General features: G+C 43.7%; 1 protein-coding gene across 2 annotated transcripts in view; it reads right to left on the bottom strand.

The window, feature by feature from the left end:
- Positions 1–21,660, bottom strand: part of NSRP1 (nuclear speckle splicing regulatory protein 1) — a 111,639-nt gene that overhangs the window by 68,584 nt on the left and 21,395 nt on the right. For both annotated transcript variants that reach the window (XM_077480341.1, XM_077480342.1), the window contains exon 3: positions 12,873–12,960. In XM_077480341.1, the coding sequence (XP_077336467.1) occupies positions 12,873–12,960 (88 nt within the window). The remainder of the gene's footprint in view (positions 1–12,872; positions 12,961–21,660) is intronic.

Below are 21,660 nucleotides of genomic sequence, written 5' to 3'. Positions count from 1 at the left end.
GAGGATTGGTAAGCTGCAATATATTACATTTAAGGTTTTGTTTTTAACCACTTTAATACAGGGCACTTTCACGCCCTTCCTTCCCAGACCAATTTTCACCTTTTAGCGCTCTCGCACTTCCAATGACAATTGCGCGGCCACACTACACTGTACCCTATTGAAATTTTTATCATTTTGTTCCCACAAATAGAGCTTTCTTTGGTGGTATTTATTCATGACTCCAGTTTTTATTTTTTGTGATGCAAGAGAAAAAAGAACAGAAGTTTGGGGAAAAAAACAATATTTTCTTTTTACCATTTTAACCTCCCTGGCGGTACGATTATTTCAGATTTTAGGTGCTGAAAGCGGTACCATTATTTTGCATGGAAATTTGGCGTTTTATATTGTAGGCCTGTAATTATTAGAAATAATTCACTTAAATCCATCCAAACAAGAGTCTAATAGACATCCCAGGTATGATAAAATTTTAAATTATATATATTTATATTAAAATAACTATAAATTATAACAAATAATAATAAAAATTATTCAATAATGTAATCAAACACACTGAAATGTGCTGAGTTGCAGAATTGTCGCTGTCAATACTTTTAGTGTTTGATGATGAATTTCCCCACAAATTACTATCGCTCAATTCTGCGAGTGATTCTAATTTATTATCGCTGTTTTCTAGCTGGTCTATAACCACTTTTGATGTAAACGGACATTTTTTGGTTGCTATGGACAATCTCCAGTTTCCTGGTATAAAGAACAGTATTTATAATATAAAAAACTGCATGCAGGACATTGGACAAACCACAAAGGAGATGTGTAATTATTTCATACAGTACTGTAAGATTACAGTATACTGTATCTATACTGCGTTTTTTACTTTTTGAATTTGGCGCCGAACTCCATCCCCGTGCGGCACAAAGCTCTGCGCTGTCACAGATTGAGCGAGACACGGCGGCTGGCTGATCACAGCGGGGAGACATCGCTGGATCCAAGGGACAAGGTACGTAACCCCCTCCATGGATCCAGCGATGCGATCCCGAGTCTGGCTCGGGAATACCGCTTATGGTAATTAAATCTCACCCCGAGCCAGACTCAGGAATACCGCCAGGGAGGTTAAAAGAAATACAATAAAATCTAATTTTGTCAAATTTAAACCAAAATGTATTCTGCTACATGTCTTTGGTAAAAAAAAAAAATCCCATTAAGTGTACAATAATTGGTTTGTGTGGTCACAGACATATGTACACAGATGATCATGTACTAATGTGCGCAGGTCATCACAGACATGTGTGCAGATGATCATGTGTGGAGACACTGGGCTAGTGATCAGTGTGTAAAAAAGCTGTAATAAACAGCTCATACTCACTGATCACCGGCCTGCTGCAGCAATCTGCTCTCCTCACTGACAACTTCAGAGTGAGGAGAGGAGAGCCGATCGCCTAGAAACCGACTCTCTATTTACATCACATGAATGTTGTGATTGGACACAACCATCATTTGATCAAGAGGGCCAATCACAGAGCCCTCCTGCTGATCCGAGATGTGTCGTGTCCGGATGACAAGTGCATGGGGATTGCACCGTTGCAAACCTTCTGTTTGTAGCAGCCCGCTAGTCCCCCCTATTACTTACCTAAACACCCACTCAATCCAATGATGTCCATGAGAACCTTGCTAAACTTTGATTCATGTATGGCCGGCTTAAAGTGCGATAAATAAGAGGATTACAGCAAGCCAATGTTAAAAATAGTTGGTTCCTGTCTAAAACTGGCCCTAGTTTGTGTGTGTATATGTGTGCGCCCATACACTGTAACTTGAGGGGAATGCACAGTATGTAAAGTAAAGTGTAGATTGTCAACACTATATGCCTGTAATAAACAAATAAATAATAACTGTAGTTATCTATGGTCAATGAGTGAGGTTGCACAGATAGCGATAAAGGAGTGCAAGGGTAAAGCTGGCCACAGATCTGCGATTTTATTTCCTGCAGAGACAAGGAAAATCGCTCGATCCAACCCCCCACCTACAGTGTCAGTGTTGATGGGGAATCTGTCCCGTGGAGCTATTGTGTTCTCCCAACGGGGCGGCACTGGGAGCTGTCCCTGCAGAAGGAACGCACAATGATTATTGATAGCGGCTATAGCCGCTGGCCACAATCGCATGAAAAATCCACCATGCTGGATGATCGATGGCTCCACTTTGGTATATTCAGCCTGTCCATACACGGTTCGAATCTCAGCCGGTCCCTGTTGAACCAGCCAAGTTTCAAATCATCTATGGCCGTCATTAGGAAAGAAGATGTGAATGAATGACGTGTTTTTTTTCATCCACATAACGTATCCAGGCATCTAAATGGCTTGTTTTAATCTGCTCAAAGCTCAGGTTCAATCTTAAAATGAGAAGCTTGGGTCCTTCTTGAGCAGCTCTTTCATTTCTTGTGATGACTACACTCAGGCATCATCTGTGTTCGGAATAGGCATTCTTGAAAATGCACAGTCTACACATGCTGTCAGAGATAGAAAACACTTAAGCTTACAGCAATAACATCAGGTTCCTAAGCAATGTGTGCTGAGAACACCATATGTTGGGTTTTTGCTTGATACAAACATTACCACTTGGCTCTGTGGTTTTAAGAAATTTCCAAGCGTCTCCAAAAGGCCAAATCATTCATCACCTTTATTATGACAATGCTGTATTTTTCACAGCTCAGGGGCTTTAAAATTGCCCTTTTCTTTCCTCCATAAACCTTCTTCTTTTAAAAGTGAAGAATAAACGGTACTGCAAATGTCAGATTACAATAATTTCTCATACTGCCAGAAAACTTGTGAAAAAACATATGGGACTAATCCTCTGATTCAACACACATCAGTCTCCAGATTCCGTCTGATAGAGAATATTACAGCTCAAAGACTGATGATTACAGCATGCTAAATGTGTCATAGCCGACATCCAAACCATCTTCTAGATTGTAAGCTCTAATGAGCAGGGCTCTCTGATCCCTCCTGTATTGATTTGTATTGTAAGTGTACAGTCTGCCCTCATGTTGTAAAGTGCTGAGCAAACTGTTGCCGCTATATACATCCTGTATAATAATAATAAAAGTAAAAAATTAAAAAGGAGGCTCAGAGGCTGCAATAGCTTCGAAAATACTAGTTCCCTGGTTTTTATATGGGTTCAATTTTGTAAATTACTGACTTAAAAAAGAGAACTATGGGTTACATTCCTTTTCCTCCATCAGGCCGGGTTCACACTGGTACGACAAATGCTCCAACATTGGGAGCTCATGTCGCATGACGTGTGAAAAGAAAAATCAATGTTACCCTATGGGAGCCATCTTAAATGGTCTGACACAAGTCGGTCGGACTTTGAAAATGCTCCCTGCACTACTCTGGTCCGACTTTGATCCTACTTCAGCCCATTGAATCTCATTGAAGTCGGATCGTTGTCTTGACCAATCCGACTTTGGCATGCGACTTATGCTCTGATGATCTTGAAGGGTAACTCCACGCCAATTTATTTTTTATTTTTTTAAATGGCATGGGTTTCCCCTCCAATCCATACCAAATCCTAATCCAAGCACACAGCCTGGCAGGTCAGGAAAGGGGTGGGGATGAGCGAGTGCTCCCCCCCTCCCAAACCATACCAGGCCACATGCCTCAACATTTGGGGGGGGGGGGGTGCTTTGGGGCAGGCAGGGCCCTGCCCCAAAGCACCTTGTCCCCATGTTGATGAGGACAAGGGCCTCTTCCCAACAACCCTGGCCATTAGTTGTTGGAATCTGGAAGCCCCCTTTCCCAGTCTTCCACACTAGGTTAATAAGTATGGGGTACATTGTACCCCTCCCCTACCCATTCACCTGAAAAAAGTTTCAAATATAAAACTGCACACTGGGTGTTAATTTATTAAGGCAGCTCCGGCGTCTCTTCCGACTTCGCCACTGATGTCTTCTAGCCCTCTCCGGTTTTTACCCCCTCTCTCTCCGGTTCTTCTCCCTCTGTCCGCCGTCTTCTGCCAGGTCTCCTCCTGCTGTCTTCACGCTCTTTTTCTCTGTTCTTCTGTTGACTCGACGATCTCGCTCGCTCTAGTGCTCTCATCCCAAAGCCCTGCCCCTTATGACATCAAAGCCTGAGGCATGTTGGGTGGTGACGTCAAAGGGTGGGGCTTCCGGTGACCCCGTCCCATGGAAATATAAGTAGTGGCACACCGCGCATTAGAGCGGGAGAGAGCATCGAGTCAACATCACAAGAAGAACAGAGGTACAAGACAGTGGAGAAGACAGGGCAAAAGCGTGTGCAAAAATGTGTAATGACAGCAGGAGGAGACCCAGCCGAAGACAGAGGGAGAAGAACTGGAGAGAGAGTGGAGAAGACCCGGCGAGGGCTAGAAGACATCAGCGAGGAAGACATCGGAAGAGATGCTGGAGAGGTTTTTAATAACTAACCGTACTTAAACATGTACTGTGTTTTATTTTGGACACTTTTTTTTTTGGTGAATGGCTAGGGGTACAAGGTACCCTATACTCACACTAGGGTGGGGGGCCGGGATCTGGGGGCCCCCTTGTTAAAGGGGGCTCCCAGATTCCGTTAAGCCCCCCACCCGCAGACCCTGACAACCAAACGGCCAGGATTATCTGGAAGAGGCCCTTGCCTTCAACATGGGGGACAAGGAGCTTTGGGGTGGGTGTTCCCCTGAAAATCCATACCAGACCAAAGGGCCTGGTATGCTCTTGGAGGGTAAAACCATTTTTTTTTTTTTTTTGTTTTTTTTTGTTTTTTAACATTTTGCATGGAGTTGCCCCTAAAGATTCATACCAGACAGTGCCTGGTATTGTTGAGGACCAAAGTCTGATCCCTGTTCATTGAAGTCGGATGCATGTCAGACTTCAAGTCACAGGGCAAAGTCGGATCCAAAGTGGTATGACTGTCGTGTCGTACCAGTGTGAACCCAGCCTCATACTTACCTAGGTCCGATGCTGTATCTGTCCCCCGGAGCCTCTGCACTGAGAACCGGGCTATCCAACACTGCCCATCGCTTGATTCTGACAGTTGCCCAAGCAGAGAGCTATAGACTGTCAATCACAGCTCTCTGCTCTTGTCCCTCCTCGCTCACTGGAGAGCCGAGGAGGGGGCGGAGCAGCCAGCTCAGCCTCTCACTGAGACTGGCGTCAATCCGGGCACTTGGCGGATCGACTTCCATTGTCGGGATGACGCGGTGCCTGGACCGATATACGTGACATCAGCAGAGAGCATACTTCAGCCCGCTCTCTGCTGAAAACAGGTAAAAAAACTGCACTCCTGTGATTCATAGGTGAAGTCCAGCCAAACAAGCTTTGGCTGGACTTCTTCTTTAAAGTGGTATTAAAAAAAAAAAACCTTTATATATTTTACTTAGATTGATGGCTACGTTAGCTTTCTTTTTTAGGCTCTCTTTTCTTTATTGTCATCTGGTGATCTGGCCAGTAAGTCTATATTGTTTTTCAAAAGAACAAGCTCTCCTGCAAATGTATCATTTAAGAGTGTTGAGACAAACCATTTACCACTGACCTACAAAGATCAGCTTTAGGCTTTGTTCACACCATGTGCAGACATGTCAGTTTCTCTACATGCGTTCTGCAAGGGCATACGACCCTGTTCACACAACACTTATTACGTGCAGATTTTTTTTCTGCGTAGGAATCTGCAACATGTATGCAGTTTTCTGCGTGGAAAAAAAAAAAAAACAACAGCAACACTGTGGTTAAGGACAGGTCACAAAGAAGATGCATGAAAATTGATGTCAACATGCATAAAAAGGATGTAAACTGATGTCTCTTTAGCACTTTCACCTAGCAGCAAAAAGGGTTGCTGGTTTGAATCCCGACCACGACACCATCCGCCTGGAGTTTGCATGCTCTCCCTGTGCCTGTGTGGGTTTCCTCTGAGTACACCAGTTTCCTCCCCCATCTACAGACATGCTGGTAGGTTAGTCGGATCCCATCTAAAAATTGGCCCTAGTATGTATGAATGAGTTAGGGACCTTAAGTTGTAAGCTCCTTGAGGGTAGGGACTGATGTGAATGTACAATATATATGTAAATCACTGCATAAATTGACGGTGCTATACAAGTACCTGAAATAAAAATAAATAAATGTCTCTGCAAGTAAAATCTGATTTTCCCCATCAGTTTTCATGCACGTGTGAAGTCATATAAAATCTTTATTCCAAATGGAACAAAACTGTTGCAGTAAATGCCTGTGTAACTGCAGTAGAGTTTCACTTCAATTTGTGAGTGTATCTAAATTTCTAAAAACACATTTAACAATCTACTCCCCCCAGACTCACAATGCTGCTGTCCAAAGGTGCCCCTGTGCTCCTTCATCCAGAGCATAGGCATTCTAATACAGGAGGTGTGTTAATGACCAGATCACCAGTGAAAACAGAGGGGAAAAGCCTAAATAAAGACAACTAATGCAGCCACCACATCTAATGAGTGGTAAGCTGCAATATTTTATATTTTTGGTTGAATAGTTGTAAGCTGGCTATGCATGGATATACACTGGATTTGTTGAGCTGAAACTGGCCAAATTTCGACCTATGTATGGGCTGTTCCTGTTCATGAGAAGTCGATCAGTGTAGAACTGATAAGTGTATTCTGTCAGCAGGGAGGCAGGGAAGTCTCCCAGCTGTTAGAACCCAATGTGGTGAGGATTCCAGTATCCGCATTGAATGTATAGATAGGGGAATCAGGTCAGTTTTGTTCATTCAGCCGGCTGTCTTTTATGACCCATGTATGATCCGCTTTAGAACAAGAATGCAGATTAGGATTTCAATACTCACTTGAACTTTTCTGATAGGAGGGGGGCCTGCTCGCATATCCAAATATAGAAACCACAGACAGCTAGCATTTTAAGGAGGAGAGCAGCAATAACATGTCCATGTTTCCCTCAGTGCAGGTTTCCTTTAACCGCTTCCCGGCCGCCTCACACCGATATATATCGGCAGAAGGGCAAGTACAGGCAGAATCACGTACCTGCACGTTGCCCTTTAAGAGGCGGCACGCGCCCACGAGAAGCTCCATGAGTCGGGTCGCAGGTCCAGCGGACTCGATCGCCACGGGAATACCCGCGATCGCCTCACGGAGAGGAAGAACAGGGAGATGCTAAAGTAAACAAGCATCTACCTGCTCTGCCTAGCAACAGTGACAATGATATCTGCTCCTAGTGATTGGAGCAGAGATCAGTGATGTGTAAAACACAGCCACGTCCCCCACAGTTAGCACAGTTCGCCCCTATAACACACTTAACTCCTACACTGTCAGCGTCATTTACACAGTAATCAGTGCATTTGTATAGCACCGATTGCTGTATAAATGACAATGGTCCCAAAAATGTGTCAAAAATGTCCAATGTGTCTGCCATAATGTTGCAGTCACGATATAAAAATAAAATCGCTGATCGCCACCATTTAAAAAAAAAATAAAAATGACATAAAACCATCCCCTATTTTGTAAATGCTATAACTTTTGCGCAAACCAATCAATCACTGACTATGATTTTTTTTTACCAAAAATAGGTAGAAGAATACGTATCGGCCTAAAACTGAGGGGAAAAAAATATAGTTTTTTTTATATATTTTTGGGGGATATTTATTATAGCAAAAAGTAAAAAATAAATAATGTGTTTCTTTCAAAATTGACGCTTTTTTTGTTTATAGCGCAAAAAATAAAAACCACAGGGGTGATCAAATACCACCAAAAAAAAGCTCTATTTGTGGGAAAAACCATCAATTTTGTTTGGGAGCCACATAGCATGACCGCGCGATTGTCAGTTAAAGCAACGCTGTGCCAAATCACAAAAAGTGCTCTGGTCAGGAAGGGGGTAAATTCTTCCGGGGCTGAAGTGGTTAAAGTCTATGTAAACTCTAGCAATTAACTGCTCTTGTTTGCTCCCTTTTGATGTGTTAAAAGCAGTTATATATTCACAGCATACAATTTTGTAATAGTAATATGAATAGTTATTGTGGACAATTCAATAATAAGCTTACTTGAAAAATCTCCTTTTATGTTGTAAATGTTGCCTGTCTGCTGGCCATCTCCTTCTACTTTTTGGATTCCCTGCATGTTTTACAGCTTCTCTACTGCTGTTTATTTTCAGTTACTTAGAACCCCATATCTCTTGGTACCTTGCAAACAGTAAACCCTGTATGGATTGTCTCCTTAAAAGAGAAGTTTAGGGTACAGAAAAAAGAAAAAAAAAAAAAAAAAAAAACACAAACATGCATACCCGCCTCCATGCTGCAAGCTCTACTCCACTGGCCCTAACCCTGAGATCTGAGCAATCACATGACCGCTGATTGCTCGGTTCTCAGCCCCTTCAGAGCGGAGAGCTATGGCTGCCAATTACTGCTCTCCTCTCTGACCCTCCAGCACTCACTGGAGCACCAGGCAGAAGAGGGGGGGGCAGGACTGGCTTCCATCTCAGCAGCATGTTGAGAGGCTGAGCCAGCTCTTGATTAGGCATGCAAGTGAATCCCAACAATATGGTCAGGATCCTTCCAAAGTCTGTAATGTAAGTGCACTCCGATGACTCAAAAGAGAAGGGTCCAAAAAAAAAAAAAAAAAAAAAAAAAAAAAAAAAAAAAAAGCTTTGGCCATACTTCTTTTCTAAACACCTTATTTCAGCACCTCTCATCTGACAAAGCAGTGCCTACCCACAGGGCATAGTGAATATGTGTCACAAAATTAAAAGGAATTAAATTTGTTTGGCTCTTCACAAAGTAAGTTTACAAAACTTTGTTTGTTCAGTGTGAAATTCAGTGTGAAACTGATTATGATTTTTTATTTTGACTATACAAATGCTTTAAAATATACACTTTCAAGCATTTTGTTATCTCTGTTCATGAAGTGCAAAAAATACTCATTGATCATGTTAGAAATTCAAGGCTGTCTGTTTCTTGTGAACACTTCCAGAGTTATGTCAAGCCCTGGAAGTCATAGGAGAGTATCATAGACACTCACTAGAAATCCATCAACCAGCACGGAATAGGTCTTATTTACCTCCACTTTTCTGACCAGCAATATGTTAGTATTTCTTAATGAATTTTTCAGAGCCATTGAAAAGAAAAGTGTCACACATAAGAACCACAGTTGTACCTTGGATTACGAGCATAATTTGTTCCAGAAGAATGCCTGTAATCCAAAGCACTTGTATATCAAAGCAAGTTTCCCCATAGCAGTCAATGGAAACTCAGATAATTTGTTCCACAATGACCGCTATTGTATGCAGTACCGCATGTAGCCAGAGGTGGGGGGTGGCGCCGGAGACACTCAGGTACATCGGAGAGGCTCGGGAATGGAGCGTCTCCGGCGCCCCCGCACCTCTGGCCAAATGCGGTACTGCACACCCCATTGGCTTGAATCCCGCTCGTCTTGCAAGACAACGCTCGCAAAGTCAGAACTTTAAAAAAAATAATAGCTCATAATGCAAAAAGCTTGCAAACTGCGTTACCTGCAATCCAAGGTATTACTGTACCTGAATTTGTAACATGAACCAGAAATAGCAAGAAAACAGCCACGTGGCTTTCTCAAATTTGACACAAGACTTTCTAATAATAATTGTATCCTGCCCAAAGTCTAAACAGTCCCACTAGTTCTTATCTACAGTATGTGCAGCAGCATGGTTAGTCTCTATGTTGTGGAGAACAGGTGGGAGGTTCTGAATAGTTTAGCAAAAGACAAACTGGGCAGGGTTGACACCACTCAGTCCATGAAAAGTCTGTACTCAACAGGACTTTGAGCCGAGTGCATTTTTGTACTTGCAGGTCTTTAAAGCGATAAAAGATAGGGAAATGTGCAAGATTGCAGAGATGTACTTATTTTTTTACCCCGACATGCACTTTCAAATTAAAGAGGGATTCCACCTACAAAAAAAATATTAAAAGCCAGCAGCTATAAATACTACAGCTGCTGACTTTTAATAAATGGACACTCACCTGTCCCGGGTTCCAGCGATGCCGGCAGCCGAGGCCGATCGATCGCTCTGCTCTCGGCTGCTGCCACCACCATTCTAGGTGAGGGAATCAGGAAGTGAAGCGAATCGGCTTCATTTCCCGGTTCCCTACTGCGCATGCGCGAGTCGCGCAATAGGAATTGTCCGCGCCGTCACTGGGACCCGTGTGTGTCCCAGCAGACAGCGCGGCAGGACAGGAAGAGGCATAGACTCCCACGGGAGTCTATGCCCGGAAGTGGGTGTAAATACCTGTCTTTGACAGGTATCTCCACCCCCCTCACCCCTGAAAGGTGTAAATTGTGACACCGGAGGGGGGGAGGGTTCCGATCAGTGGAAGTTCCACTTTAGGGTGGAACCCCGCTTTAATTACTTGTACATTATTTTAGCTTACAAAAATGTATGAATAAAGTTGATCTAACACAAACTTTATTAATGGACTAGCCAAGTTACTTTGATCAGAAGTTAGAAAAACTGCAGCCTCTGGGGACTCTCCTGTTATTCTTATGCTTTGGGATAACCCAATGCTTTCAAAGTTAACAGACACTGCAGCTGGGAGGGCCAGAGAGGGGAAATTCACTCTTCTGACGGTTTTCACTATTGCCATTGACAAGTAAGGCATGCCAAATTTATTTTCACTAGAACAGAATGGAATGATCAATCCTCTGTACAATGTTGCTCCGTTGTCTGCAGATCCCCTGGGTTTAGTTGTGGCTTTGTATCATGTGACACTCTGTATAACCTGCTGATTGTCCCTTCGACAACCACTTCCTGCAGTAGCTACAGCCTATAACACACCTTTTTGTAGTCTTTCAGACTGCAAATGATGCAACTTTCCTTACAGCTGTGATGGTGGGTGGGAGTAAATATATCTCAATTAGCAGTGACACCTACAGAAAGAGTCCAAATCTCCCAAGTCCTGCCTCACAGATCACAGCATCATTCAAGAAGGAAATCCTTAATCAACAGTCTGTTCTGAAAGATTAACTGTGCTGCTGCAGGGCAGGATTGAATGCATTGCATTAAGAATTCAATCCGACAAAGTTAAACAGGGACAGGGGTGTGAACAGGGAGAGTCCCACCACTCAGATCCCGCCCTCCCTGAGCCCTGTTCTCTATGACGTTATCAATTTGGATACAAAGGAAACACCTTCGTAATAGCCTCCTATAGCCTTTCTTCTGTAATCTTGCAGCAAGCCAATATTCTTTGGTATGCTGTCTTGCTGCAAGACAGGAATGACACAGGGAGGTAGGACATTTACACCTTTCACCAACCACAAGAATGCCCAGAAGCACCCACATCAACTCCCAGAACTGGTACAAGTGAATACTATAGCCCGCACTGAAGTGACAGAGCCCAAAGGATCGTGGGACATGTAATATCAGGACTGGGAAAGGAAAGCAACAGGAAGTCAGAGAACTTTGAAATTCAGCCAGGAGTGAGAGACACAGAAACCTGCTGTATGCAGCTAAAGGAGGTTTATTACACCCAAACTGATAGTGGGGTTGAGATTTACATGCACAATGCATTTGTTGTTTTGGGGAGGAAAAGCTGGAGTTCCTATTTACCAACTTGATTTCTGGCCTTAGACATTTGAATATCCACTCTCCACTACTGAACAAAGGTAAATGGCAAACACCAATGCCATCTCTGACAGCCTAAGATTGGGACGATATCTGGAGCTGTAACTTGTCAGTATCTCAGGAAGTTAAGCAGAAACCCATGCAACTGTACATTATTCACCAAACCTGCCTAACACCAACTCCCCTGCACAAAATTGGTCAGAAATGTTATATCAACTGTCTGCATTATCACCAACCGCAAGCAGATCTTGCACACTTGCCATGGTCAAGTCTTGTTATCTGTAACTTTTGGTCTTAAGTGACATTTTATCACCACTGCCCATACCTTGCACACCAGACATTTGCCCGTTTGGAATTCTGGATGATGAGTTATGACCCCACTATCAATGGATATTCTTGTCAGAAACTGATTACTTTGAAGTAAATGCAATCGACTACTTCACACTTATGGATCACCAAATAATTCCATATGAAAAAATATTATATGTTACTGACTACTGGAGAAACAGCCTTAACTCTGGCAAAAAAAATAAAATGTTTGTCTCCACACACTTGGAGACTTCAGTATGTAAATAGTAACAAACGAGACATTGGTTGTGTTACTGTTCTGTATTATTGACTCTACACAGGTAGTGTTTCTGTATGTATCGAGATCTATAATGTGTATATGTATTTCTTCTGTGCCTTTACTTTACTTTCAATAAACAGTTTTAAAAAGAACTCTTAAAAGTGTTTAGTCAATGGTCATTGGCAATCAGCTCTCTGCTGTTTCACTACTGGTGTGTTGCAGTGCTAAGTCTCACTCATCTTGCTACATCCTCCGTTATTGCACAAAAAATAAATCCCTACACAAAGCGTGTGACCTCAGAGGGTGGATAGCCTTAGATGATCTCAAGTGCTGAGACAATGCCGACAGACTCCTCAAGACCCCTTTCACACTGGGGCCACCCATGCATTAGCGGTAAAGCAGCGCTTTGCACAGTGCTATGCAAGAGGATGCTTAGAGGGGAAGGAACCTCATTAGTGTGCTGCTACTTTGTCCAGTCCCATCATTGTCTGCATAAAGATCCAGGACCTGCATTTCCGATCTGCCAGTCTTGGTCACAAAACTGGCAAACTATGATTACAATCACACCAAAACAAACTTATTTCATTTGTGCATTTAGCCATTTTCTGATAGTTTAGGTCCAAATTAACAAATGTTTGGCTGCCGTTTTGTGTAAAAGGCTCCATGATAAGCAGCAATAGGGGAAATTATGAAATACTGAGATTTACAGATATGACAAATAGGCAAGCTGCTAAAAAAATAACTCACCTCATCATCAGAGTCATCTGCAAATGCAGAGTGCTTAGGCGCAAAAGTATTTTTCGGTTGTAGCTTCTTGGGGAAAAAGAGTCCATACCTGCGATATAGATGATAAAGATAGTTTTAGACAAACATAGTATAGAACATAGGATTGTAAAATGTAAAACTATTCATGTTTCCACTTTCAGCACCAGTTCATACTGATGTGGTGCAGGGAACACAGTGGTTCCTGTGCGTTTCCCACACCGCCTAGCAATCGCACTGTGTTCTGCGATCTAGTGTCAATGGAATGTTAAGGACACCCCAAAAGCAGGTCACAGTTCGCTTGCCTGAACCATATTGCATGGTTATAAACACCTATGCCAGGCATGTCCAAAGTCCGGCCCGCGGGCCAATTGCGGCCCGCGGTCCGGTTTTGAACGGCCCGCCTGGTTGTTTAAACATATACATCTTTTGTGGCCCCCGGCGATCTCCCAGCGCTGGGGCAACAAAAGATGTATAGTCCGGCTGCCTCGGAGGGAGGAGGCGGGACGAGTGCCGTGCACACAGGAGGAGAATTTCCTGTTTACACGGCAGCTGTAATAGGAAGTCCCGTCTCTGCCATTGGATGACTGTGCTGTCCATCAAAGGAGGCGGGACTTTCTCTTAAAGAGGCCGTTGTGTAAACAGGAGATTCTCCTGTAAGATGTCTTTGGCACTCGTCCTGCCCTCCATGGCTGCACTGATGGTAATGGTGGCTGCATTCCTGGCAATTGCAATTGTGGAGCTGCATTCCTGGCAATGGTGGGTGAAATTCCTGGCAATAGTGCGTGAAATTCCCGGCAATGGTGGCAGCATTCCCGGCAATGGTGGCAGCATTCCCGGCAATGGTGGCAGCATTCCCGGCAATGGTGGCAGCATTCCCGGCAATGGTGGCAGCATTCCCGGCAATGGTGGCAGCATTCCCGGCAATGGTGGCAGCATTCCCGGCAATGGTGGCAGCATTCCCCGGCAATGGTGGCAGCATTCCCCGGCAATGGTGGCAGCATTCCCCGGCAATGGTGGCAGCATTCCCGGCAATGGTGGCAGCATTCCCGGCAATGGTGGCAGCATTCCCGGCAATGGTGGCAGCATTCCCGGCAATGGTGGCAGCATTCCCGGCAATGGTGGCAGCATTCCCGGCAATGGTGGCAGCATTCCCGGCAATGGTGAGTGAATTCCCGGCATTGGTGGGTGCATTCCTGGCAATGGTGGGTGCATTCCTGGCAATGGTGCCTGCATTCCTGGCAATGGTGCCTGCATTCCTGGCAATGGTGCCTGCATTCCTGGCAATGGTGCCTGCATTCCTGGCAATGGTGCCTGCATTCCTGGCAATGGTGCCTGCATTCCTGGCAATGGTGCCTGCATTCCTGGCAATGGTGGGTGCATTCCTGGCAATGGTGGCTACATTCCCGGCAATGGTGAGTGAATCCCTGGCAATGGTGGCTGCATTCCTGGCAATGGTGGCTGCATTCCTGGCAATGGTGGCTGCATTCCTGGCAATGGTGGCTGCATTCCTGGCAATGGTGGCTGCATTCCTGGCAATGGTGGCTGCATTCCTGGCAATGGTGGCTGCATTCCTGGCAATGGTGGCTGCATTCCTGGCAATGGTGGCTGCATTCCTGGCAATGGTGGCTGCATTCCTGGCAATGGTGGCTGCATTCCTGGCAATGGTGGCTGCATTCCTGGCAATGGTTTGATTTTTTTCCTGAAGTTTTCTTAAAGTGAAGGTGCGTGTTATACGTCAATAAATATGGTGTATCCAAATAATACACTTGAGCTCATCTATTCACCACACACAGCCACAAAGGCAAGAGAATTCTTGTTGGGCCGTGTATTAGTGCTCGGATGGACACACTTAGACCGAATTTTAATGGTTCAAAGAATGTCAGGCAAAATGGTCCGCCCTCGCGCATGTTCACTTCATCAAATCCGGCCCTCTTTGAAAAAAGTTTGGACATCCCTGACCTATGCAGTCCAGTTACAGTGTATATAAAAAACAAACAAAAACAAAAAAACTGCCTTTTTTGATGCCAATGTGGTGTGATTTGAGCCATATAACATGAATGGGCTTAGATCACACTGCATATAATTGTGGCGTGATTTACATGTGGTTCCTGTGCGATTCACAGTGAGAACCTAGGCAAAAGGTATTTTCCGGGAAAAATTACACTGGAAACCACAATACTTGCCAGTCTAAAATTGCAGCAAACACTGCTGGTCAAGCGTGTAAAAAAAAAAAAAAAAAAATTCACTAGTGGCGCACCGAAATGAAAATTCAGGATGCCCAAAACCAAAATGAATGAAAAAATACATCAGGATCCATAGCGTGATACTGACTTTAATAAAAACATATATAAAAACAGACAGCCAAATGGCTCCTTACGTGGTTGTGTGCCTTACCCGACACTGGAGCTGCTCGCTTCCTGAGGATGTTAATAACGAAACGTACACCGGAGCGGTACCTGGTCACGTTTTCGACGGCACTTCCAGGCCCTCTGGTTGTCGGTCTGAAGGCCTGGAACGCACGCTACTAGTGATCGCGGAAGGACGTGTTCGTTCGGTCGGAGAGCAAGTTTTTCTGTCAAGGCGAGCAGCCCCAGTGCCGGGTCAGGCACACAACCACGTAAGGAGCCATTTGGCTGTCTGTTTTTATATATTTTTTTATTAAAGTCAGTATCACGCTATGGATCCTTTTGTATTTTTTCATATAGTCTGTGAAGGGGGATGTATTATCCACTGTAATTTCCATCAGTATCCATATGAGCAGGTATTACCTGTACAGGCGCTGTTTGACTTACTTTTTAATTAAAGTGGTCAAACGAATCTGGTAAGCAGTTTGGATTTGTATCTTCACAAGTGGTGTATTGCTGTTTGCTTGTTGGAGGGAGTCGCAAGCCTTTTGGATCTGCTGCTATACCACAATTATATTATTTGTTTCCACACTTGGATCCTCCAGAATTTTTTCCATGTAGAGACACGTATATTGGGACTTTATCATATGATTGGTGGTTCACCAGTTCTCAGTTTATTTCATATTTTAATATTATGTTTTTTTCTGTGTATGGTGATTAGATCATTGTTTTAATTATTTTGTATCAATGCCATTTTGATATTGATATGGTTTGATCAATTTTTCACATTTAGACTATTCTTGGTAACGAGATGTTACCGCAATCTCCTTCTCACACACACGATTGGTGTGAGGAGGAGAAACCCAGTAACATCTCATTACCACTCTCACAGCCGATCATGTGGTAAACAGCCACCGGTCAATGGCTGTTTACCAGCATCGGTGACAAGCAGTTTTCCCAGGAACATGCTGCCACAGATGTGATCGCACGCATGCGCTGTGCAAAGTGGGGCAGTACCATCTGTGATCGGCAGTGGCTGCATGTCCCAAGAAAGCTGGCTGTGACATGCAGGGCCAGCTGCGGTTGGATGTACCACATATGCTCGGTGGTGGTTGGAGAAGCAGAAATATCCTCTCCTTTCCCGATTCACGAATGCGTCCCGCCAACCAGGACACCACCAGGAGGCAACCAGGGCGCTAGGCGAGGCAGAGGGACAGAAGCCGAGGCCTTCCACACCACCACCGTGTATATGTAGCTGCAGCACCTTGCTGGCTTTCATGTGCCAAAGGAGCCAGCTGCAGCAGTGCAGCTGGTGTACACCAACCTCTTCCCACCCACTTTTTCTGCTGAAGGGGTCGGATCCGACGCTCCAGGGCAGAGAGCGCTCCTTTTGCAAACAGTAATTATGCTCTTTTTTTTTCCCTCCTCTTTGACTGCAGTTTTCAAATCAGCTGGCCAGGCATTTCTAATCAGTTTGCACCTGCTATCTTTTGGCACTCCTCTCCCTTAACAGCCGTGTGCCTGGCTCAAGCTGAAGGGGAGACCATTATATACCCAGGAAAGTTGACTGTGGATAAAAAATTGGAAGCACTGCTAAACGTAATACTCAAAAAGCCAGTTATTAAGCAAAACTCATTTACTGGCTTCTACGAGTAATGCTTAGTAACTGGCTTTTTAACTACTGAAAAGCCAGCAATAAAGCATTACTCAAAAGACAGAAAATGCACTGGTAGCTTGTTTTCTAAAGTAGTAATTCCCAAACCCTGTTCTAAGGCCACATTCGTACATCCGTTTAGCATTGACTGAAATAAAAGAGAAAAATAGAGACTTCCTAAAATGGACAATGAAACGCGTGCTTGTTTGTCGAATTTGGAGCCTCGCTTCAATCTGATTTGCTTTTGAAAGCAGGCACATCCTTCACAGTAAATGTAAAAATAAGTAAGTTCTTCACAAAAATTGTTGGTGCACTGCAAGCCAAAAAAAAAAAAAAGTTTGAGAAACATTGCTTTAAACCCAATAAAAAAAAAAAAAAAAAAAAAAAAAGGTTTGTAAAAGAAAAGCAATTTCCAAATATCCCTGCATTTAGAACTCTCCTGAAGTTGCTGTGAATACACAGGCTTTTCTTAAATGGAAGCACAAGACCTGTACATGTATAAACTGCAACCAAGAAAAATCAGGTCTCCTGCCCAGTCAGAATGGCTAATGGCAAATCTGTGGAAATCTCCAGAATGGATGAACAAAAATATAAATTCTTTGAGAGGTAAAACAGCTCCATATATGTATTTTCTGTGTTCCTCTTCAGTTTGCCAAGAGTTCAGTGTTAAACTACTAACATTTATATCAAATCTAAAATAAATTAACAAGCAAGAAAGAATAGTTATGACAGAACCAGCTTCTGTTTACTTGTACAACAAGTGATTGCTGCATGGCTATACTGACCTTCAACTCCACTGTCCATTGACCCAGCACATACAATTTCTTTCAATATTCCATAATTTTTCTGCCACACTTCATTCATGTTCCATTAAGGGAGAAGTATAGAATGGTAAAAAAAAATAAAAAAATAAAAAAAAAAAACAACAACACTCCACACAACATTGTAGCTGTTCCCTGCTGGCAATATGACCGACAACTTAGTGATCACATGACCACTGATCGCTCAGTTCTCTGTCTTCACTGAGCAGAGAGTAGTGTGCCAGTCATAGGCTCTTTGCTCTGGCCCTCCAAAGCCCACTTAAGCAGCCAGGCTGTGAAGGGGGCAGAAGCGGCTGGCTCAGGCTCTCAGTGGTGCACTGAGAGGCTGAGCCAGCTGCCGGTAAGGCATCTAGATGGATCTCGACATGTTGGGATACTTTGAGGGACTGGAAATGTTCTGTGACATCAGTGCAATAGCCCTTTGTCGACTGAATCTGGGTCACAGAAGTGCAGAACCAAGTGCACTCCAGTGATACTTCTCTTTTAAGAGCAGACAATATGGAAGCGGCTTTTCTCCCTCTTCACATACTAAATAGTTGCCTGGGTTATTTGGATATTTTGGTGTCACCAGTCCATATATTTGAATATGCTTCCATAACAAAACCCCAATAATGTGTTAATGCAACTCCCAAGGATGTCAAGGTTTCAATGAGCCCTAAAGCCTCGCTCCAAAAAAGGGTGACTGGTTGAAGTCGTTAAGGCGGTATCAGACCAAAAAACAAATTTTGGCAGCAGCCATGAGCGTGTTTGTTTGTGTAGCCAGCCAGAGCCACAAAGGCTCTTTAATGCATATTTATGTAGTGTACATAAAATGTATTTTGATTGTAAACGCCCCTCCCCCTTTTTTTCCACCCCCCTTTCTCCTTGTGTTAACCACTTGCTTACTGGGCACTTGTACCCCCTTCCTGCCCAGGTCAATTTTCAGCTTTCAACACTGTCACACTTTGAATGACAATTGCATAGTCATGCAACACTGTACCCAAATTAAATTTTTATCATTTTTTTTCCCCCACACAAGTAGAGCTTTTTTTTTATTTGGTGGTATTTAATCACCACTGGGTTTTTTGAGAACAAAAATAAATAAATAAATAAAAAGACTGAAAGTTAAAAAGATTTTTTTTTTTTTTTCAGAATTTGTTATACATTTTTGCAAACAGGTAATTTTTCTCTCACACTGATGGGCACTGAGAGGTGGCAATGATAGGCAGCGCTGATAAGAGACACTGATGATGAGGCAGTGATGGACACCGATTGACAGCACTGATGGGCACCAAGGGGAGCGATGTCTAACAGAAGCCCATTAATGGCTTTCTTCTTTTCTACCTAACGGGATGAGGGGAAAAAAAAAAAAAAAAAGCTGATAACCGGATTCTGTTTATTTCTGCAATTGGCTGACAGCTGATCACGTGGTAAAGAGCGGTCATTGTCCCTTTACCAGTGGTCAGCTGAGTCACAAGGACTCAGTGATCACAGAGTGCACCAGCAGCTCAAGAACAGGTGGACGTCCATGTAGGCCCTCCCGGCATTTTAAGCCTGTGCTGGAGTCATCTTTCAGCTATAGTGCAGGACCAAAGTGGTTAATAAAACTCTAGCAGTACTCTTTTTGCCATGGATAGATATTTTAATGGCCCCCACTGTAATCATTTTACTGTATTGTTCCTAATGAATGGGGTCCACTTCCAGATTCTGGACTTTCATGTTTAGACCTTGTTCACACCCTTTCACAGACTGGACCTACCTTGGGCTAGAATAGTGAGAGCTCCATTTCATTTGGTCTATACAGGTTATTGATCCTGATTTACTAAACTGTTCGGCAGTCATGACTATTAGAAGTTTATGGTTGTATTCTCTATCTGCGGCTGTAACGCATTCAATTATTTTTGTTTAGGAGGTACTGGAAACTGCTTCTTAATAAAAACATGAAAATAAATAGGATTTTTATAACAGCTTGCCTGTAAAATCCTTTTCTTTTGAAGTACATCACGGGACATAGAGCCCTAGCAATTACTATGTGGGTTATAGTCCACCTTCAGGTGTTGGACACTGGCACACCCTAAACAAGAAGTTGCCTCCCTATACAACCCTTCCCACTACTGGGACTATCTCAGTTTTGTAGCAAACCAATACATGTTTATACTAAAAAAGAGGGGCGGGACCTCTGTGTACCATGATGTACTTCAAAAGAAAAGGATTTTACTGGTAAGCTGTTATAAAAATCCTATTTTTCTTTAATCGTACATCACGGGAGTCATAGTAATTACCATGTGGGATGTCCCAGAGCAATGTCAACTGAGGGGAGGGAGACACAACCAAAGTAGGGCACCAAGAGACCAGAGGACTTATACTGCTGCCTGCACTACACTGCGCCCAAAGGCGACATCCTCACGTCTTTTTACATCCACCAGATAACATCAGACCTTGCGAGAGAAGGTCTGGCCGTGATGGTAGGGTCCAAGGGTCCCCTACTGCCATCTTTGTATACCAAGATTTCCTGGGGCCCAAAAATCAATGACTTCCCTTCCTGCTTGATCCTGCAGAGAAGTCGTGGATGCAGGCAGAATAGGAGGGAATGCATAAATCAGTGAGAACTGATTCCACGGGAAAAGCAAGGCATCTGTCTCGCATGCTAGTAGATCCATTGTTCTTGACACAAAGCTTTCGATTTCTTTGTTGAACATGGACGCAGACAGATCTATGTCTGGGATCCCCCATTTTTGACATATTGATAGGAAGATATCGGGGTGAAGGAACCATTCTCCCGGGAACAACTGCTGGTGACTCAAGTAGTCCACCTGCCAATTTTCCATTCCTAAAATGAAGACTGCCGATAGGCAAAGAACCTTGCTTTCTGCCCAAGATATGATAGGATTCAACTTTCTCTGGGCCACACATCTTCTTGTGATTTTTTTTGATTCTTTGTGATTAATATAGGCCATTGCTGCAGCATTGTCGGATTGAATCCTGCCAGGACAATACCGTGAACTGAACGTTCAGGCCCTCAGGACCAAGTGCTCTGCCTGAATTTCTAGAATGTTAATGGGCAAGGCCATTTCTGATCTGGGCCACTTCTCTTGGACAGTTGCCTCTTCCAGGACTGTTCCCCCAACCTAAACAAAAAAGGTTGGCATATGTTGATACCACTTCCCAGGTAACTGAAGGAAGGATTTTCCCCTTAGCAGATTTTTGGATATTAACCATAAACTGAGTCTCCGGTGCACCCAGCCTACAGCACCTGGTATTTCCAGGTGGTCTCTCATCCGGGTACTAACCAGGCCCGACCCTGCTTAGCCTCCAGGATCGAGCGCTATCAGGGTAATGTGGCCATAGGCTTTGGAGTCAGACACACTGGCAATGTCGAGCTTGAACCCTTTGTTCCAAGCCAACAGGATACGGTTTTGCAGCAGTCTTGAAGGAAACTGAGCATAAGGAACTGCTACGAATGAAGCCACCATCTTTCCCAACAACCTCATGCAAAGTTGAATAAAATAAATCTTGCTTCGACCACTTAAATCAGTTTCCTTACGGCGCTGATCTTTGTCTGGGGTAAGAATACCCTTTTCTGGGTGTACCAATGATCGGATTCAAGTATTCTTCATGGTTTTAAAGAAGATTTCTCCTAGGTTGAGAATCTGACCTAGATATTTCAGGTAGTTGAATGTGGTGACCATACTTTGGTCTAAGCGGGCTATCAAGTGGTCTATCAAGAACAGATTGACTAGGTAAACCATAATCGTTACACCCTGGGCCTTTATTCTGGCTAGAAGAGGGGCCAGAGCCTTTGTAAACACTCAAGGTGCAGTAGCTGGCCCGGAAAGCAGAGCTACACACTGAAAATTAAGATTTTCCACCTTGAAAAGTAGATATTACTAGTGAGCGAGGAAATAGGCATATGGAGGTATGCATCTTTGATGTCAATTGACACCAGAAGTTCTCCTCCTTGCAGGATGGAG

The sequence above is a fragment of the Lithobates pipiens genome, unplaced genomic scaffold, assembly GCF_037356315.1.
Source record: "Lithobates pipiens isolate NorthernLeopardFrog02 unplaced genomic scaffold, aLitPip1_a1.2 Scaffold_16, whole genome shotgun sequence".
NCBI lineage: Eukaryota > Metazoa > Chordata > Amphibia > Anura > Ranidae > Lithobates > Lithobates pipiens.
Note: the sequence above shows the minus strand (reverse complement) of the source record. Positions and strands in the feature narration are given on the sequence as shown.